The sequence below is a fragment of the Camellia sinensis genome, chromosome 12 (assembly GCF_055761805.1).
Source record: "Camellia sinensis isolate YWXY chromosome 12, ASM5576180v1, whole genome shotgun sequence".
Classification (NCBI taxonomy): domain Eukaryota; kingdom Viridiplantae; phylum Streptophyta; class Magnoliopsida; order Ericales; family Theaceae; genus Camellia; species Camellia sinensis.
The window spans coordinates 33,015,394-33,035,183 of NC_138972.1; the positions used below are offsets into that span (position 1 = coordinate 33,015,394).

The 19,790-nt window shown below is 36.8% G+C and overlaps 1 protein-coding gene and 1 long non-coding RNA gene across 3 annotated transcripts in view; both read left to right on the plus strand.

Moving 5' to 3' along the window:
* The window catches only part of LOC145803484 (putative F-box/LRR-repeat protein At5g38386), a 29,536-nt gene extending 21,182 nt beyond the window's left edge, over window positions 1–8,354 (plus strand). Inside the window, exon 2 of the mRNA XM_082896765.1 lies at window positions 7,962–8,354. Coding sequence (XP_082752891.1) covers window positions 7,962–8,354 — 393 coding nt within the window. The remainder of the gene's footprint in view (window positions 1–7,961) is intronic.
* A 1,190-nt stretch (window positions 8,355–9,544) lies between these two features.
* Window positions 9,545–15,990, plus strand: LOC145804443 (uncharacterized). Of its 2 annotated transcripts, none has more exons than XR_014346160.1 (6): window positions 9,545–9,947; window positions 10,232–10,343; window positions 10,454–10,543; window positions 12,849–12,917; window positions 13,003–13,098; window positions 15,541–15,990. It is a non-coding gene; the product is annotated as an uncharacterized LOC145804443 (long non-coding RNA). The 2 variants fall into 2 exon arrangements; XR_014346161.1 differs by lacking the exon at window positions 9,545–9,947 and adding an exon at window positions 9,967–10,001.
* The last annotated feature ends 3,800 nt before the right edge of the window (window positions 15,991–19,790 follow it).

The following is a 19,790-nucleotide window of genomic DNA, read 5'->3' on the forward strand; positions in this document are numbered from 1 at the left end:
ACCTGTTACTCTTCAGCCGAAGTAAGTGCAATGCTGAAGAGTGGTTGGCTGAAATAAACCAACACATGTTACTCTTCAGCCGAAGTAAGTGCAAGGCTGAAGAGTGGTTGGCTGGAATAAACCAACTCTTGTTACTCTTCAGCCGAAGTAAGTGCATGGCTGAAGAGTGGTTGGCTGGAATAAACCAACACTTGGTACTCCTCAGCCGAAGTAATCATATCGGCTAAGGAGTGGTTGGCTAGTAAGCATATTTTAACCAGCCTAAACCGTAATAACAGTTGAAGTAATTAGAAGACATCACAAGTGCAAGCATACACATCAAGACCGGAGTAAGAGTTGCGCAAAATTTCCATTCATTAAAAAAGTAAGTACAAGAGGGGCATAGCCCGGTTACAAAGACGAAATAACAAAAGAAAAAGTACAAAGTCAAGAAAAGAGTTCTTGTATTTCAGCGTCAAAGGCCGCATCACCATCAACTTGAAAACCGGTTTCAAGGGGAAGATCACGCTCGGTCGCCGGGTTAGTTTCGGTCGGAACCGCGGTGTCACTTGGTTGTTCAATAGGAGGGTCCTCTACCATGGGCTCCAACCGAAGAGACGGGCTTACACCAACAACCGGAATGTCTTCAGGAGCAGAGGAGTCATCAGTGTCTGAGTCCTCCAGAAACTCTTGTTGCAGAGCGTCTGCATACGCCACAAGGGACTTCGGTATGAAGTATTCTGGAGGGTCGTAGACCTCGGTCTGTTGGTCATGACCGAGCTGCTCAACAGCCGCCCTCCAGCCACATTTGAAGAAAAGCTCCTTGGCGGCGTCGCATTGCTTGACATAGGCTTCCTCCGCTTCCTTGTAACCCCGCTTGTACCCCTCCTTTTCGACCGCCTCCATGTTCTTTTTCAGTTCGCTTATTTTGGCGTCCTTTCTCTTCTCAAGCTTCAACAACTCCCGCAGATACTTGTCCTTCATAACGATGGCTGCTTTCTGCTTCTCCGCTTCCGCCGAACTAACTAGATCGGCAAGACGGCCGTTCTCCGCTTCTAGCTCGGCCATTTTCTTTTCGGCTTGTAGTAGTTCGGCCGCCTTTGCTTCGGCTTCCGCCATCGCCTGCCTTGTGGTTTTGCGGAGTTCTTGGACTTTCCTATAAGTGACATTGTTCTTTTGCAAGGCCTGGCAAAACAAAAATTTCATCTCAGCCGAAGTAAAAGTTGGAAAAAAATTTTAGACAAAAAAACAGACAGAGCTACTTACCAAGATCATGGACTTGGAAGCAGACCGAATTGATTTCATTTCGGTGTTCAGCTGCTTCAAGTGGTGCTCCATGTCCTTGGGGAGGCACACACTTTTGGCCAGGTTAAAGGTCAGTTGGTGGTCTTTTTTAGCTACGACCGAGTCAGTGGTTTTGATGTTTCGGTCGTTGAAGGTCAGCGGCGGAGCCCACTTCGGAGATTCAGCTCGGTCAGTTTGCTCCGGTTGAGGGGAAGGTTGAGGACTCTGGGGGATGGATTCAACCTCATCGACAAGTTGCTGTTCGGTCGATGTAGGTCGGGCGCGTTTGGAAGGGCGAGATGATGAAGGCCACTGAGAAGGGAGGGCCACAACGGCAGGTTGTGCCTCGATGGATGGCTGTACTTCGGCTCTGGTTGTTGAAGTTAGAAGGGCCCTGACTCTGCTCTTCTTTGCCATTTCTTCCTCAGCAGTTAATGGAACAAGTCTTATTTCGGGCAAAGTTGGGTCCGGTTCTGGGTCTTCCTCAAGAAGAAAATCGGTTACCCTTGCTTTTCGGCGACCGCTGTACCGGTAGGTCGGCTCAAAGTTCAGAAGCTTAGCCCAACTCCTCTCTTGGCACCGTAGTGCGGCTCGCAAAATTGCAAGGTTGGGATAGCTATATAGAGAACGGAGGTGGGCAAAATCTGCAAAAAAGAAAGGGTATGTTCGGTCAGCAGACTAGTAAAACCGATATAAACGTACAAGGAAGAAGACCGAAGTTGAATTACTAGGCTCTCCCATTTTCCAATTTATAGGTCGGCCAGGAATTTGGGCTTGAAAATCCTCAAAGTTCCCAGAGACCCAAAAGAAATCATCATCATCAAGATCTTTGTCCGGAGTGTGTTTAACTATCTTCTCTCGGCGACGGCGAATCCTAAGGTAATAGACCCACCCAGCATTCTTTGAGCCAATGGAGTACTGATGAAAGATTTCGGCCAGACCAAGGTTTAGTCCTGTTTGGTGGTTTAGTGCGGCTATTCCCATTATAATACGATATGTATTAGTGGACAGTTCGGTAGGGCACAACCTAGTCTGTCTAAGAAATTCGCAGATTAGCGGTTGGACAGGAAACCGTAGTCCGGTTTCTATTATGGATTGAAGGGTAAAAGGGACGAAGCCTTCATTGTCCCAGGGAGTAGCATCTTTCTTGGCCAACACCAGTTGGACATCATCAGGAATCTGGTAATCTTGCCTAAATTCGGCCATGCCACCAGGGGTTTCGACTAAATATCTATACTTACCCATCTGGTGAATAAATTACTTATAATTTATGTCGGTACAAAAATTTGGCTCAATAGCTCGGTTGAGCACACGCAGGAGTGCCTGGGCAACCTAAGTCTGCAAAGTAGAAAACAAAGGGGTTAAGCACAGATCGTTGGACCGCGCTACAAATTATAAGCAAGATATACAAATCCTACTTCGGCTTAGTGGGCTGGTTCTACCTCGGTTCATCAGAAGGTTTGTTAGCTCGGTTTTGAGCAGATTAGACCGGTTTATCGTCTAGGGGCAGCTTTCCGAGTTCGGTCTAAAAAACTAAGAAAGCTGGTTTAGCCCCAAGGCCTAAATCGGTTGTAGTATGAATAGAGTTACTTCGGTTAAGCCTCTAGGGGCGGCTTTCCGAGTTCGGTTTAAGAACGAAGAAAACCGGCTTGGCCCCGAAAGCTTAGCTCGGTTATAGACCGAAGTACCTAGTTCGGTATGTGCAAGCTTGTTCGGTGATCTTATCTCGGCTAGAGTGGTTCAGAAGAAACTACTGATATTCCTACAAGCTCTAGTTCGGTTATTTTCTGAATCTATCTACATACATAACACAAACAGTATCCTAGTCCGGTTGCTAGGTGATTTTGGATCTAAGACTATTTTCCTACAAAATAGTTAATACACACATGAGTTCTACTGGTTTTTTCGTAAAAATACAGAAGCATAGCAAAAATGGAAGAAATGTTTCGCAAAAGCATAGAAAGCAACATAAGCGAAAACAGAAGAAGAGAATGGATTTACTTACCAGATTGAAGAAGGAACTACAGATGGAACGGTCACAGCAAACGAAGAAACACGAGCTTGATAATAGTTTAAAAAGCAAAGGCTCAGAGAGAGAAGATGAACAGCAATAGAGTGAGTAAGTCGAAAAATGAAAGGGACTGTCCTGTGTAAAAGCAGAAAGGGCGGGAATTGTTTCAAATTCACGAAGCACGAAGACGGCGTGACAGCCATCCTTAGCCAATCAGAGCCTGCCACGTGTCACTGGAATGGGAAGCGTTACAGACGCTATGATTGGAGAGACGTTTTTTACCGGACAAAACGGAGACCGAAGTAAAATTTAGCTCGGCTTAAAAGTTCGAGAGTTTTTAGCACGGCTGGAGAGGCTAAAGTATTTTTAGTTCGGCTGAAAATGCTTAAAACAGGCGCCAGCTCGATTGGTGGACTGGTAATCCCAATCATGCAATGCAGATGGAATTAAGGGGGCAATTGAGAGGGTAATTTTTGGTAAAAATTGGGCCAAGCTATGTGATGGGCTTCGTGGCCCAAAGCACCAAGGCCTTGGTGAAAAGGCCGCAAGGGTATTCCGGCCCAGGAGAGATAAAAGGCACTCCGGCCAAAGCTGTTAGAGTTACTCCGGTCAAGAACGATAGATTTATTCCGGTTCTGAGGAGATGTTGACTCACTCCGGCCCAAGGAGGTGAGATTACTTCGGCCCAAGGAAGAGTAAAACTACTCCGGTCTGGAGGCAACTCACAGTTAGGCCAGTCTCAGTTAGTCCAGTCGCAGTATGTTCTGGGAAGGCCGGTTTCAGAATTAAACCGGTCGTGACATACAATGGTTAGGACGGTCAGAACTTGTTACTTGGAAGTTTGATCTAAGCACATCAAGGTTGAACAGGGCAGCCGAAGTAAGGAGTTGGCGCAGAAGACCGAGCTAAGGATAGTTCGGCCCTCTGTGGCTCGGTATAGCCAATTTTACTTCGGTCAAATGGAAGTTCGGCCATAAAGAAAACCATCCCACTTGGTTTAAGCAGTGGGGGAGGGTGTAAAAGGATAAGCATTATCCTTAGGAGAATGAATCCTAGGAGGACTCTGCATGGAGAAATACAAGTCCTACTAGGATTGTGCCACGGGAAACTTATAAAAGCTCACAAGCATCACCTTGGAGGAGGTAATTGAACACAATCTTTCTGAGAACTTAGAGCTTTGTCTATTTGTCAAGTTTTCTGACTTAGGCATCGGAGAGGTTTCCGGCACACACCCGCCGGCTAGCTCACGTTTGTGTTTTCAGGTGACAAAGCGACGTCGTACGGAGGAGCGTGGACTTGGTCAACAGGATTATACGAGGAGAATTATTTCCTCCCCGTACATATACGAAGTTCATTTTTTTTGTAACTAATATGTTTTTTTGATAATTTTTATATTTCTATGTTAGTTGTTTGTATTTTGTTTATGACTATGATTATTGGAAGTTTCTTGTATTCTGAGGATGTATATGTAGTTTTTTTTTTAAAATTTTCTTTTCCTTGGTCGGTGTCGATTAGATTTTAATCGTGTCAAAAAGAAAAAGAAAGTCTAGATTTTGGATTCCAGATTTAACACACACTCAACCTGCCTAATCCACCAAATCGAAATCGCTTAAAGAATTCAACTCACTGGCCAGTCTGATTTGGATGTGGGTGATGAAAATTTCAACCTGCCAAGTGACACGGACTGGGTGCTTGTCATCCCCCGAGAAGCCGGCTTCACGAGTGATACTACATATCCCATGAATTACACCCACGGACTAACTCAGTAAATGCAATAGAGATCTACCTTACCTGCCTTGCTGCTTACAAACTAATGCACTTGCAAGGTGCTTGGTGTAGAACTTACATCCCTAATGAGTTGGTACGTGACACAAGGCCGGTTAAGTTGAAAAAAATTGCTGTTGAACGCCGCATTGAATAAAAATTTATGGAGACGGCACTAGTTGCCCCCCCTCAGTGTAAAATCCTCTCTCTGTTCGTGGTCCTACCATCAAACACAATTGAGGCAATAAAACAAGATTTTTTGTAATTCAAGTGATTCAATTATTTAAACATAAATGATATGTATTCAAAATAACATAACACAACATTTTACTATAAGGGATAATTACTGGCGGATCTTATGGACTGGACTAGACTCATAAGTCTTGAGTAAAAAAATTTACGTGTTTACCTCTCGTTTTGATAATGAGAATTTTTTTAGACTTTTTAGATGTATATTTTATATTTTATGTTTGTGGAATAATCATTTGGTACTGGTAATGATAGTGAAAAATTTATAAAACTGATAAATGGTTGGGACATTTTGGTTTTTGTTTGCGAGTTTTGATTTATTTTTAATCGTTGAAAGCTTGAGCAGGCTTTTTTGGTACGGTTCATAGGACTGGCCTGTAACTGCCCCATATTATAAGCATGACCCTACTTTGCAGATTTCTATACAGGATAAGTCTTAACTGTTGCCTTATTATAGGAGAAAATGCAAGTCATTTTGTGCTAATTTTTGGACAATATGTTGAAGTGTTGAAATTGAAAATCCAACCAAATTACCGTTGAGAACTAGAAATTTTATATGAGCAATACTATCTTTGACTTTATTCTATTTCCATTAAAATAATAACAAATAGTTTATCTCTGTCTATAAATAGTTAGACAATTTGAACAAGTTAACGAGACCAATTTACAATACATTCCCTATCTATCTCATGGAAGAGCATCATTGGGTCAAACTACAACCCCAATAGTGTGTATTGTCAATGCTTCATGAGAAAAACACATATGATTTACACTACAATACCAATTAGTTTCGCAAATCAAGCAGTTTTTGTTAGAGCTTGCACTAGATCTTGGTTGAAAGTTAAAACCATCAACAAAAATGTAGATAAGTGTTCAAATGTTTATATTGACGTTGCAAAGAGATCCAAAGTGATGTGGTTAATGATCTTTCATTCCTTGGCAATGAAACTTGCCTAATACAACAACAGATAACATGATATTTCACCATTGTTAGAAAGTAAACGCCTTAATGACTATACTAAATAGAGATGCTATACATTATAAGAAGACCATACATGAATATAAGTGTAGATATGCTATCACTACTAATGGTACTTTTGTCTCGGTTATCTCTTAGGAACATAATCCTTCAATAATTCTCCTGGGAAAAAGACCAATCTATGCCACTTTGGTTTCTGTATGGTGGTTAGAAATTGTGAAAATACTAGGAGTGAGCATGGTCCGGATTGGGGTAAAATTAGGACCAATCCGTTATCTACGGTTCCTGAGAAATTAGAACCAATCCAATCCGTTTAAATCGTGGAACCAATCTGAACCAATCTGTTTAAACACGGATTGGATCGATTTAGGATTATAGATTCACATAATTAAATAACAAAAAAAATATAGAACATTTAAAGCAAACAAAAGCAAATAGCATCATGTGTGAACTGATCAACAAAAACATCAACATATAAAATAACAAAAACCCATTAAAACAGTATCACCAATTCTCCAAAATGTCATCTTATGTAACAAAATTCCAAGCAAACAAATAGCAGTAGTAGTAGACAACAACAAACAAATTTAACAGTAGTAGACATTTCCCTTTCCACAAATTCTAAGCAAACAAACAGAGATAAACTGGTTTTAAAAGGGGGGCATACCTTTGAACCAGAAGGAGTTTCAGGTTGAGGATCATACTCTGGCTCAGACTGAGACTGAGAGAGGTCATGACATCATTTGTCTCTCTAGTACGCATCTATCAAACAAGAAAAAGAAATACATCAAAAAAATAGGATTAATATTATTAGAGAATAGAAATCATACCAGAAATCAAAGAAAAAATATACACGGTTTCTCTCCATACCACAGAAATCATACTAGAAATCAAAGAAAAAAAATTTATCCACACCACAGAAACCAAAGAAAAAAATAAAAACAGGAATCATATAATACACACACACCCATTTAAGATACACTATTTCTCTCCTTATATAAAGAAGTCATTGTTTTAGAAAAAAAAATAAAAACAGGAAAAAATATACACACACCCATTTAAGATAAAAATAGAAAAAAATAAAAATAAAAACTCTTACTTACACACCCACACCAATTTCAGAAACAGAAAAACAGTGTCATCGAGAGAGAGAGAGAGAGACAAGTAGCTCACCGATCTGATCTGAGATGGATGAGAGTGTGAGAGACAGTATCGAGAGAGAGAGAACTCAGTCTAAGATGAGAAAGAGAAGAGAGAGAGAGTACCGAGAGAGAGATAACAGTGTTAGAGACAGTGTGGCGAGAGAGAGTACCGAGAGAGAGATGAGAGTGTTAGAGACTGTGTGGCGTGAATGAATTAGGGTTAGACTTTAGCTTTTATATGAAACAATAAATTATATTACATGGGAGGGTATATAGTATAAATATAAATATAAATTATTTCTATATGATCCAGATCAGTTCCAATCCGGAATCGTGAGATTCAATCCAAAATTGGTTTGTGACTTACGGGTTTTTAAATTTTCAATCCGAAACCAAAACACAAATTCAAAAAACCAATTCAAATTTATCAGATCAAACTAAATATCCAATTACGAATTATACTAATTTCTTGCTCAGCCCTAGAAAATACTTGTGCCCATTAAAGTAATTTACTGTTTGCTAATATACATGTTCGTTGGTTGAAATATGTTAGGGCAATGACCTCAAACCCATTGATCATCTTACTGAAATGCCAGATGACATTCTCTCTTTCATTCTCTTGTTTTTGAGTATTAGAGATTCTATCAAGGCAAGGATACTGTCTAGAAGATGGAAATATATCTGTCCATTCATGTTGAATCTTGATTTTGATCTTCATACTGTACTCGGAATCAACTACAAAGCAAGGTACTCAAATGGAGATTCAGATATCTCATGGGAGGATAAGAGTAAGTTTGTAACTGGAGTTGATCAAATTTTGGAGCTATACAATGGTCAAAGGCTACTCACTCTCAGGATCTGTTTTTGTCTTAGTAACGAGTACGCTGGTTATGTTGATAGGTGGATTAGATTTGCAATTATAATGAAAACTGAAAAGCCAAAGTAATAACTTATATGATTTTCCCTGTCAACTTCTTCCTCAACCTCAAGGTGATTAATCTCAATTAAAGTATTTGTGCCTAAAATCATGCAACCTAAGGCCAACCCCTAATCACGTAAGCAGGCTCGTCTTCCTAAATCCCTTGATTTAGAACATGTGCCTCTAAATCAAAGTTGTGCTAACAGTATCCTTTCTAGTTGTTTAAACCTTGAATGGTTGAGGCTAAAGAACAGTATTCTACCTGAAACTTTATGCATTCATGGTCCATCCCTCCATTTGAAGATTTTGATTGTGCATATATGCTATGGAGTGAAGCAGTTTGAGATTTTTTCTATTGGTCTTACCACATTTGCATATATTGGTGAAGTGAAATACTTCTCTTTTCTTGACGTTCCTCGGCTGGAAAAAGTGCATATCAGGTTCATGGTTACATATGAGAGGGGCACACAATATATATATGTTCAATGGAATTGCAAATGATCTTCCTCGGCTTCAAACCCTATCACTAGTTTTGACAACAGATGAGATGAAAAAAATGAAAGAATTATTACTCTTTATTGTGTACTTTTTCATTTTGTGTATGAAAATGGGATATTTTTCTATATAAAACTTTTTTCTTCTTTTCTCTTCAAGTCCTCCCAATACCTGCAAGGATAACTAGATTCAACTCTCTCAAACAATTGGAGTTGCTTGTTATGGTATCATCAGACTTTAACCTTCTCTCTCTTACTTCGCTCTTAAATGCTTCTTCTCTTCTGCATAAGCTCCATTTGTCGGTGAGTCATCAGAATCATTTTGATATTGTTATGGTGTAGTGAATTGAATACAAATTCCTACAATTGCAATGATAGTTTCACATTTTTTTAGCAATTTCCTATAAATCATGTTACCTTTTATATATTGTTCATTTCCTTATTGGTTCATTTATCCTAGTAAAATGCAACAAATATGGGCCTCTGTACTTGTATTTTTATTGTAACTTGCGCTTCGTTTGTTTAAACAAAAAACATTTTTCCATGGAAAACATTTTCTACGAAAAACATTTTTAGAAAAAATGTCTCCCTATGTTTGGTTGGGTTCTTAAAACTAATGTTACAAAATAGTGCCAACTTTTTAAAAATAACAACTATGGAAGACTAAAAAAACCTAAAAAAATCATGACATATTTTTATAAAATAACAAAAGTAGCCTTGTTTTTTTCAATGTCTTTTGCAAACAACCTGCGTCCGCACATTCCTTCACCCTCCCTCGCCACCTCTACAACTTCCCCATCTGCCTCCATCACTCCTCCACTCCTCTCCACCTATCTCGATCATCTTTACTTACCTCCGTCACTCCCCTACCAATATCCGCAATTTCCCTACCTACCTTTGCTACCCTCAAATCATTCCTACTCAACCCAACACCGTAGTTGACCTAAAACCTAACCACTAGAACTACCCAAAACCCAAAATTTACAAAGTGCACAATTTGGAATGGGTTTTGACAGAGGACTTCATCACCAATTGCCTGATATCTCTACATCCTTGACTCTAGTGCCTAAATTCATACTTTATGCGATCTCCATTGATGAGCTTCTTTGACACTTGCTCGATTAGGGTTTGCTTCTTTCTCAATTTTGTTATGGAACATTGTCCAATCTAGTGTTTAAAGGTTTAATGAGATATAGTCATTTATCTTATATTTAAGCCACTAAATTAGTATTTTCTCAATTTTTTTTAAACCCATTTTCTTGTATTCCTGATTGAAGGAAATAATTAGTAGTAATTATTCATTTATAATTTTTAAGCTTTTCAAGTTTTGATTGCAAACAATCTTTATTGATAAATAATATTTTGTTATTTGGTCACTATAAATAGCTTTTATGGTTGGGTTGTTTGCAGGTACATTGCTAAGACATTGTACGGTGATGATGATGAAGAGGTTACTCCTCAGAATAGCGACACAGTGGAGGAGCCAAAATGTTTAGGCCTTTACCCTGGATCAAATGAGAAGGTTTTCCTTGTTTTGATTTAACATCAATTATGTGAAAAATGAATCTTTATCATCTTCAGAAGCTTATTACTGCTTTTAATGTATGTATTGGAATTATTTTTATTTTTTAGATTCTCTTGAAGAATGGTCCTTATGGGTTCTATGTTCAGCTTGGTGAGGACAGGAAGGGATACTTGCCTAAAAGAGCCTCGGTTTCCCAAGTATGTTTAGCCTCGTTTGTATTTGTAATGGGACTACTAAATTTTTGGAGCTTTAATTCCTGGCCTACTGCCATTATCTGCATATATGTAAATGCTTAAGTTAAGCATCTATGCATCGTTTTCTTTTCAAGTAAATTAGGGATGAATACTTAGCCACTACTGGTCATTAGGGAAGTCTTGTGATGTTAATTTTCTTCCTTTTTTTTCCCCTTCAAAACAATTAACATCAAGGGATCATCTGTGGATCAGATACAAAGGGTTGGGTCATGCCTGTTTGGTTTAATTTGGTTATTCAAATCAGGCCTTCAAATTTCAAAAAATCCATACATATACAGACTGAAATCAATAAATCTAAACATAAATTTATGCATAATATTATCATAAAATCTATAAACATAAGACTGAACATAAACATATCTAGAGATTCTAGACTGCTCTTGCATGCTTTTCTCTCTTTATGCAAGCATTCATGTGCTGACACTTGTTCTCTTGGAAGAAGAATACACCTTGTGGAATATGTCTTTTATTTTGCATATTTGTGTTGTGAACTGCATGATAGAAAAAAAGATGGATTATAAAAGATTAAGGGGCATGTATAAAATTTCAAAGGGGCCAATTTGAAGAACTTTATAAGTACAGGTTAACTTGTAATTTTAAAAGAGTTGAGGGGAGGCACTGCCCCCTCTGGGCCAATGATGGCTCCACCACTGGCCACATGAATATCTTGCTTCTTCTGTTGATACCCATTTCTAGAGTGTTTTTCTTTTCTTTTGTTGTTAGTATTGTAGATGCAGATGCAGTAGTCGTCGTTGTTCTTATTATTATCTGAATCCAATAGTGTGTCATATTTATTGTCGTTAATGAATAATTTTTGTTTGTTGCTATATAGCCTCTGCTCCTTGTGTTTCATCAGTATTGAATAATTAAAAGTGGGATACAAAAAGTGCAGTTTATCAGCTCCCTATAGAATTGACAGTGGTCACATCATCCTCCCAGAATATCACTACTACTTTTGTAGTTAATTTCATAAATTCCATTAATCTTTAAAGCAATATTTTCCCTTATTCTTGACCTTGCAGGTCGTTTTTCTCACTACTTCCATTCATGTCCTTTTAGACTTCTTGATTTTTTTTGGAAGGTTCACCTGTTCCAGCATGATCCTCACTGGCTGAATAATGACTCATTTGTTATTCCTGAAAATCTTCTCTGCTTTAGGCAGCTGCCCCTCTATTCTTGCCAATGTTTGTCACATTATTCTAGAGCCAACTGTGCTTCAACCACTGAGCTGAAACTCCATTCCAGTGTCTCTGGATATCTCTCAATCATATTGTCGGATCATTTGGTCATCAATCTTCCTTTTATACTTCGTCCCTTTCTTCTTTTCCTTGTCTTGGTCCTACTTCTGAAACATTTTGGTATGAGAATATCTAGTTTTGCGCCAATATGATTTTGTCAAAGTTAAAAGTCGCATTTCATCCAGTTTTTATTTGTATCACAATTTGATTTCGGTATTAGAATATCTAGCTTCCTCTAATTGTTAAAATTTTTTATCATGTGCCTAGGGCAAAAAAGATGCTATCCGCAAGTATGAAAAGTCCTGCATGATATTTTTTATAGGTAAAAGAATATAACTAATGTATGACATATTTACAATCATATAACTATAGAATGTCAAAAAAATTTACTAGTTTGTTTAATTCCCCCTTTTAAAAACCTTTACTAAAGCACGTGAAGCTTCCACTAAGGTTTTTAAGCACCAAAGTTGATATGCACTAATATATTTTTCATCAGTATGTTTCTGTTTTTATTATTATGGAGAAAATTATTCTTTCCTCCAAGGGGAGTACCTGGAGGATAATTGCATTTGGCCATGATGCAATAACTTGGTGCTAAAAAATTCTGGCTGTTGTGGATTAATTGTAAAAATATGGATTTATAAATAATAAAAAAAGAAAGAAAAGAAAAAAGAATCTTAAAAATATGGATTATGTGGATGCTCTCTGAGGTCTCTTGGTGCATCTAGGCATCTACAGATGGGAGATCAACTTTGATCCATGCCTTCATTTTATTTTTTTAGGATATCATACACAAGCTTCAGTTCAGAACTTTTTTATGAACTGTTTCGATATGGCAGTTCATGCATCTGTAAAACACTACCTGCTTCTTTCGCCCCCCTCAAAAAAAAATAAAAAATAAAATAAATGAATAAAATGACTTGTATTTGTTGTAATATTTAATTCATACATGATTGAAAACATTTATTATTTCAGAATTTTTTTTGGACAAGTAACATTTGTTATTTCAGATAAAAAAAAATATAGACTCTATTACCCTGCAAGATGCTATTGAGTTGCTGCACTAGCCTGCAACATTGGTATGTCTTCATCTAAATACTCGTTTTTTAATTTTTTTTTTTTTATTTATCATTGTCAAACTTAGTTTTCCTGTATCTATGTTAGGGAAACCATCCTGATGATGGCCAGCCAGTTGTATTGAAGCTTGAAAAGTTTGGATTTTCCATTAGGCATCGACACACAATCGCGCCTGTACCTGAGGTATATCTTTCTTTGTTAAGCATGTCTTTATTAAATAGTTATGGTATTTTCCAACTCTTTTTCTTCACTAAATTCAGCTTGAATCTCCTATTGTAGTACTCATTTGAGTATGAGAAGTATCCACAGCAAGTTTAACTAATAAGCTATTGGCCACCATATTAGCCTCCTATAGCAAAACCTTACAAATGGGTTCTTAAAACTAGACAGCTGGTGTATATAGGTCAATTCTCAGCCATCCATAGTTCGGAGTATTTTTATCAATTTGTGAAGTAGGTATAGGAGTTGGATGGGCCAGAAGCCGAAATCTGCCCTTAAATGTGGCACTTGGGGGTAGGTGTATTATTTTAGATGAATATGAACACCTAATACTTATAAAAAATTGAATATGAACACCTAGTACTTATTAAAAAATTAGATATGAAACACCTAATGGAGAACTATGTTAATACATATATAGGAAGTGTTATTTATGGAGTGAAATATCTGCCGTCACTGTCATTTTGAGGTCCCAAAATAATGAGAAGACACTGTCAAAGACATTGAATACTGAACAAGTTGTGCAGACAGCGATGAAAAGAATTACTAAAGCGTTATATGAAAGTTTGTGAAACATAACTTGAGTAATAATTTGGCAAAACAAAAGAATGAATTTCCAGCATGAAATGCTTGTCACGTAACGACAGGCCTGAGTTGTCTATATGTCTTAAATATTGATTAAATTACACATGATGAACCATGCACATATGCTATACTTTTAACTATCAAGTACCAACCAATTGCACGTGTATTTATTTGTGAGATAGCCTTTTTCCTTTTCCTGTCTTCCCCTTGTGAGGTGGGAAGATTGAATCTCAAGGGTTCTGCATAGACATATTCTGTTCTTGATTTCAGAGACCAAATTTAAGGCAAAACGGGCAAATATTAAGCCTCTCCAAAACAAGGAGGGAAATGAAAAAAATAAGAATAGAAAGGAAGAAAGAAACATACAACTATTGGGAGTATTTTTGGCTTTTGCAAAAGCAATGTACAACTTTTCCAAAGTATTGGACCCTCGGAAATGCTTTAGCGGCAGAACTACAGCTCTGCTAGAGGGCTGCCCTCTTAAACTAACAAGAAGAGAAAGTTATGACCTACTGGAATAATCCAGTTGGCTGGAACACCTACATCTCATTAGGAGGTCAAGATTTTAAGTCTTGTCACAGGCAAGACTCCCCTTAGGCTACAGCCTCCAATGTACCCAAAAAAAAGAAAAATATAGACTATTAATTTAAATAATAATTATATGAATAAACCTTTAGGAGTGCAGTCATAAGGATTGAGTAGATTGGCCGATCTGCATACTGTATTATACATTGAATTTAGTGGGTTTATAATTAAATGAACCGTTAGGAGTGCAGTAATAGGATTGAGTAGGCGGGCTGATATATGGACAAACAGCTGCACGCTGTATGATACATTGAATTTGGTGGGCGTATAATTAAATAAACCTTTAGGAGTGATGCATTGAATTTGGTGGGCTTATAATTAAATAAACCTTTAGGAGTGTAGTCATAGAGATTGAGTGTTGTTTGGAATGGATATGTGATATACATTTAGTGATGTCCGAGGAATGCAAATCATTACTGGCAAACAATTATTTTCCCTTGAACTCAACTGGTGAATTCCTCTTGTAAATCTTCCCATCATAAATGTTTTAAAATTTGGATTAAGTGGATGGAAAATTGGATCAAGAATTGGGAAAAAAAAAAAGAAAAATCTTTTCACAAACTCAAGTGCAGATTTGTGATATTAAGATCTTTAAAATGCATATCAAGCAAATTTGATGTGGATTCACTGTGTTGGTGAGATTATTACTTCTTGATTAGCTTTTGTATTTGTTTTCCTATGCTGGTTCAATACATACACGTTTTTCTTGCTTCCGAGAGACTGCTGTTTGAACCTTAAGTCTGTATTTTTTAATTGAATTTGTTTCACATCAAAAAAGAAGAGAAAAAAAAATAATACACGCATAACATTCACCCTAATTGGTAAACCATGTTAAATTTACTGCCCATCCATGATGCAAAGATTTAGTGCGACTTGGAAAGTTTGCATGAGATTGTGAGTCAAAGTTTTCAGATCCCAACTCCATTGTCTACTAGTAGAAGGGGAAACAGAAACGAAACACACTGTAACTTGAAAGATCCAAAGAGGCAAGTACAGCTCGGAAGAAGTCTAATGAATAGTCTAATGAACAGTATACATCTCAGTTACTTGTTGAGATGGGGTGGAGCAGAGGAAAATTCTTTTTAAAAAATATTCTCTGGTCCCTGTTCAGATTATTTCATTCAGAGTGCATATTATTTGTTTTGATAGTCACTTTTTTCCATTCATATATTTGTCATCTTTGAGAATTCTTATTTTGTTAAACTTGGTTTTCATCTATTTAAACCTTCTGTACAGAACTTGAAGCCGAATGATATAACCTTTGAGAAAGCATTAGAGCTTTTGTTGGGTAAAGATGTAAAACGATGTGGCTGAGCCAAGAGCAAACCAAAGCTTGAAGGGGTTGTTGAGGAGATATAGGCATGACATATTCTACAAGGCCGGGTACAAGAAATTTAAAGTCTCTGCAATTGGTATGCATATATAAAGGCATCCCATTTGCGGCATCTCCTCCAGTTCTTCCATTGGTGAGGTTTGAACAGAGCCCATACAGGTTGGATCTATCCCACACAGACATATCTAATGGCAGGAAATGTAGTGTAATGGAAGTTAGTAGTAGCCAATTTTGTTGTAATTCACGAATAAGCTTTTAAGTAATATTTAATGTAGTGTTACTTGGATTCCCTTTGATTTGGCAAAAAAATTCTTTACAAAAATATTTATTAAAAAAATGTTCTTTGTAGATCACATTTTTTTATGTTTGGTTGCAACCTTAAAACTAATGTGCTGGCTAGTGATTGTATTAGTAGTGGTGAAGGTGGTTGTGTTGGTGGTGCTGGTGGTGGAGGTGGAGGGGCAAGTGGGTGGGGGTGGCGGTGGTGTAGTGGCAACATTAGTAAGATTTAGTTGGGAAAACGTTATCACTTTCAAAAATAAAACATGTTTTTATTCCAAATGAGTTTGTTTTGAATTTCTGTTAAATTTTTTAGAATGTCAAAAAATAAAAAATATTTTTCAAAATATGTTTTCGGTCAAACAAACGGAACGTTAGGATGGGATAGGGACAATTTTTGAACAAATTGTACTCTTACATCTACCTATTATATTATTTGGATCACATATTGTAAATAGTTCATTAATTCATTGCAACTACTTGGACCCAGGGCAGAAAAACTTAAAAGAGTCATTACTATTGTACACTTATTGTACTTAGTACGACAGTGGCTTGTGCAGTTTTGCACTGATGCAAAAACTGTAGGGATGTTGCAATTACGTAGAGTCAAGCAAGTGTCTGAATCCGAAAGGCCTTTGGTTGTTGCAGTCAACCAGTGCTAACCCCGAATATTTCATCATTACAATACCTTTGACAGAACCCAATGCGACTCTCAACCCTTGAATCCGTGCCATGACTGCATTTGAGATTGCCATATATGATGTTTGTGATGACACCGTACTCGGGAACCCAACTTGCTGATTGGTCAGTTGTAGACGGCATCCAAGTTTCGGTGATGACCGTGTGGCACGAAGGCTTTGGTGATTGTGGGGTCATCCAGAACTATAAGGCTATCTTGAATGAGATGATCAGGTCAGTTTCTACTAGATCAGGGTTGTTTAGGAGCTCCAACCCTAAGGCCTCTCCAACTTGTCCATAGTTGTAATTGCTGAAATTTAATATCAAAACATAAAGTCAAAATATGCAATGAATTTAATCAGCATAAAATGTTTTGACTAGTTATTAAAATTGCAAAAGCAAAAAATATTAGGTGAGTCAAAAATTTCAGTTCAATCGTGTGGTGGTTTAATGGCATGCAGTCATGTGGTAATTTTGTTTATATATTTTTAGAAAATGGTCACATACCCCCTTATTAGTAAGTAGATATGATGTTCCCAAAATATTAGATTACTTTATCAAAAAAAGTAAAATCTTAGATGACTATATTGCTAAGAGCATCTCCAATCATTATTGCTATAATGCTATTGCTATAATTTGACAATGAATAGTATTATTTTGTTAAATTATAGCAATGGTGCTCCAATGGTCATTTGCTATTTTTAGCAAATCTTAACCAACTTTCCCTCCAAGTTTGTAGGTGTTGTTTGGATATAAATTTTTTTGTGATTTTATTTTTGTTTATTTTGTCTTTTGTGATATTTTTTTACCTGTTTGTTAAAAAAATTATATATTTATATTATTCCCAACTAGACAAATATAAAAAATAAAAAAAAATGAAAAATTGGAAAAAAAAAATTTGTTTGATTAATTCACCCCACCAAAAAATATATCACTACATATTTAATAAATTTTTTTAACTACATATAAAAAATAAACAATCACCAATTACCCACCAACAACCAACCACCAACAACCATCCAAATTAAAAATTAAATGACATTGCTAAATTTAAAAATACATTATCCCGTAATTATTCATCAGGGGCATGGGAAAATAGTAATTTAGGCTACTGACATTTGAGGACCACTTGGCGAAAATCTCATTTTTTCGCATTGCGTAATATGCTTTTGTCTGAGGGTCCAAAAGAGAAATGTCCGTAGTCATTATCTCATGTTCTTCTTTTCTGATCTCAAGTTCTTTCATTTCTTGCAGTGCTTGAATCCTTTTTTCTTCTCTTTCATCTTTTTTCTTTTCCTTCTCAACAAGGTGTTAGTTAAATGTCTCCAATTGTATGCTCATTTTTTGGACTTCAAATTCAACCACTTGATTCCTCCGAAATAATTCTTTTGAAGCTTTCCTACCCATAGGCTTTTTACCCCTTGCAGAGACACTGCCCTCACCAACAGTTGGATTGTTACCAACACTTGGACTGGTGTGATCTTCAAGAGAAATGCAGTTATCCATAGGGGAATCGGAGGCTGAATCAGGGAAAAATGGTGTATGTATCCTTGACTTCACCGTATTCGTAGGAGTTACATCTTGCCACCTGATATTGTTTTGCAAGATTGACCAACAATGTTCAAAAGCAAAATGTTTCTTTTCATCTTGATGGTATAAAAGTTTTGCTTGAAGCATTTGTATCAATAAAATATTAAATTAAGTAATTATTTAATTTTTATATGAGACGAAATAAAATAAAATAAAAAACTAATGTAATAAATGAAGATGAAATCTTACTAGATCAACTTGAGACATCCCACTTAGGTGTAGATTTTCGACTTACGCTAAACATCCACAAAATTTGTTAGAACATTTCATGATTGTACCCCACCGAGATTGGATAGAAACTTGTGTTCTTGACTGATCATTCTGAAGGGAGCAATAATTTGCATAAATTCTTCCCCAAAAGTGAGCATAAGATTGTGAATTGCTAACAATTGGGTCTTCAGAAATGTGACACCAAGCTTTACAAAGTGCCATATCTTCAGCAATGGTGAATGATTTTCCTCTCTTTATTTTTGATGAATCTTCCATACCGAATGTGTAAAGAAAATATAAATAAAAATGTAACTTAGAAAGTTTGTTGTGAAATAAAATTGAGTAAAAATAGAGGAGAGAAGGTTTGTATTTATAAAAAAAAAAAAACCATTTTTTTATAGCCGTTTTAATATAAAAATATGATCGTTTATATCCGTAGTGGATATGTTTCACTTATGTTTTTATTTAATTTTTAATGAATAAAGTAGCACACTTGGATCTTAGTCGTTGGATTGTTATTAATCAACGATTGAGATTAATCATGTGTCTGTGTGAGAGAGAGCTTCGAAACACTTCGAATAAACTTCAGAGAGAGACTTTAGAGAAGATCAGAGAGAGAGAGAGCTGCGAAACTTCAGAGAGAGAGATAGCACACTTCAGATAAACTTCAGAGAAGATTAGAGAGAGAGAGCTTCAAAACACTTTGGATCAGTGAAGATCACTTCGAAACACTCCTGCCCATTAATCAACGGCTGGTTCTCGCCTTCTCTCTCTTCTTATTTCTTGGATCAGTGAAGATCAGAGAGAGAGCTTCGGAACAATGATTTTCAGAAGATCATCCTTCTCTCACCCAAAGCTCCCATCTTCTCTCACCCGAAGCTCTCTCTCTCTCTCTCTCTCTCTCTCTCCCCTTCAGATCAACCTTCTCTCATCCACCACCAGATCATCCACCTTCGGATCAACCTTCTCTCATCCAGGTATTTTTCTTGATGAATTTGTGAATATTGATATTGGAGAATTTGTGAATATTGGAATATTAAAGAAATTGATATTGATGAATTTGTGAATATTGCAGATTCTTGTTCATTGCAGAAATTCTTTGATGAATTTGTTCATTGATTCTTTGAATATTTGGAGATTCTTGTTCATTGATGAATTTGTGATATTGCTAAAATTCTTGATGAATTTGGTATGAATATTGATGAATTTGCTGAAATTCTTGTTCATTATGATTAATTTGTGATGATTTCTATTTTAAACGACTTAGTGAATTTCATTTCTTTAAAAAAAAACTTCAAGCATTATGGAAAATCCCAATTGAAAGGGAAGGAGGGAAGAAAGAAAACAGTTTAATTTTGGGTGACTTGGCTGATTTGGCAGCTGCCAAAGTAGCTGC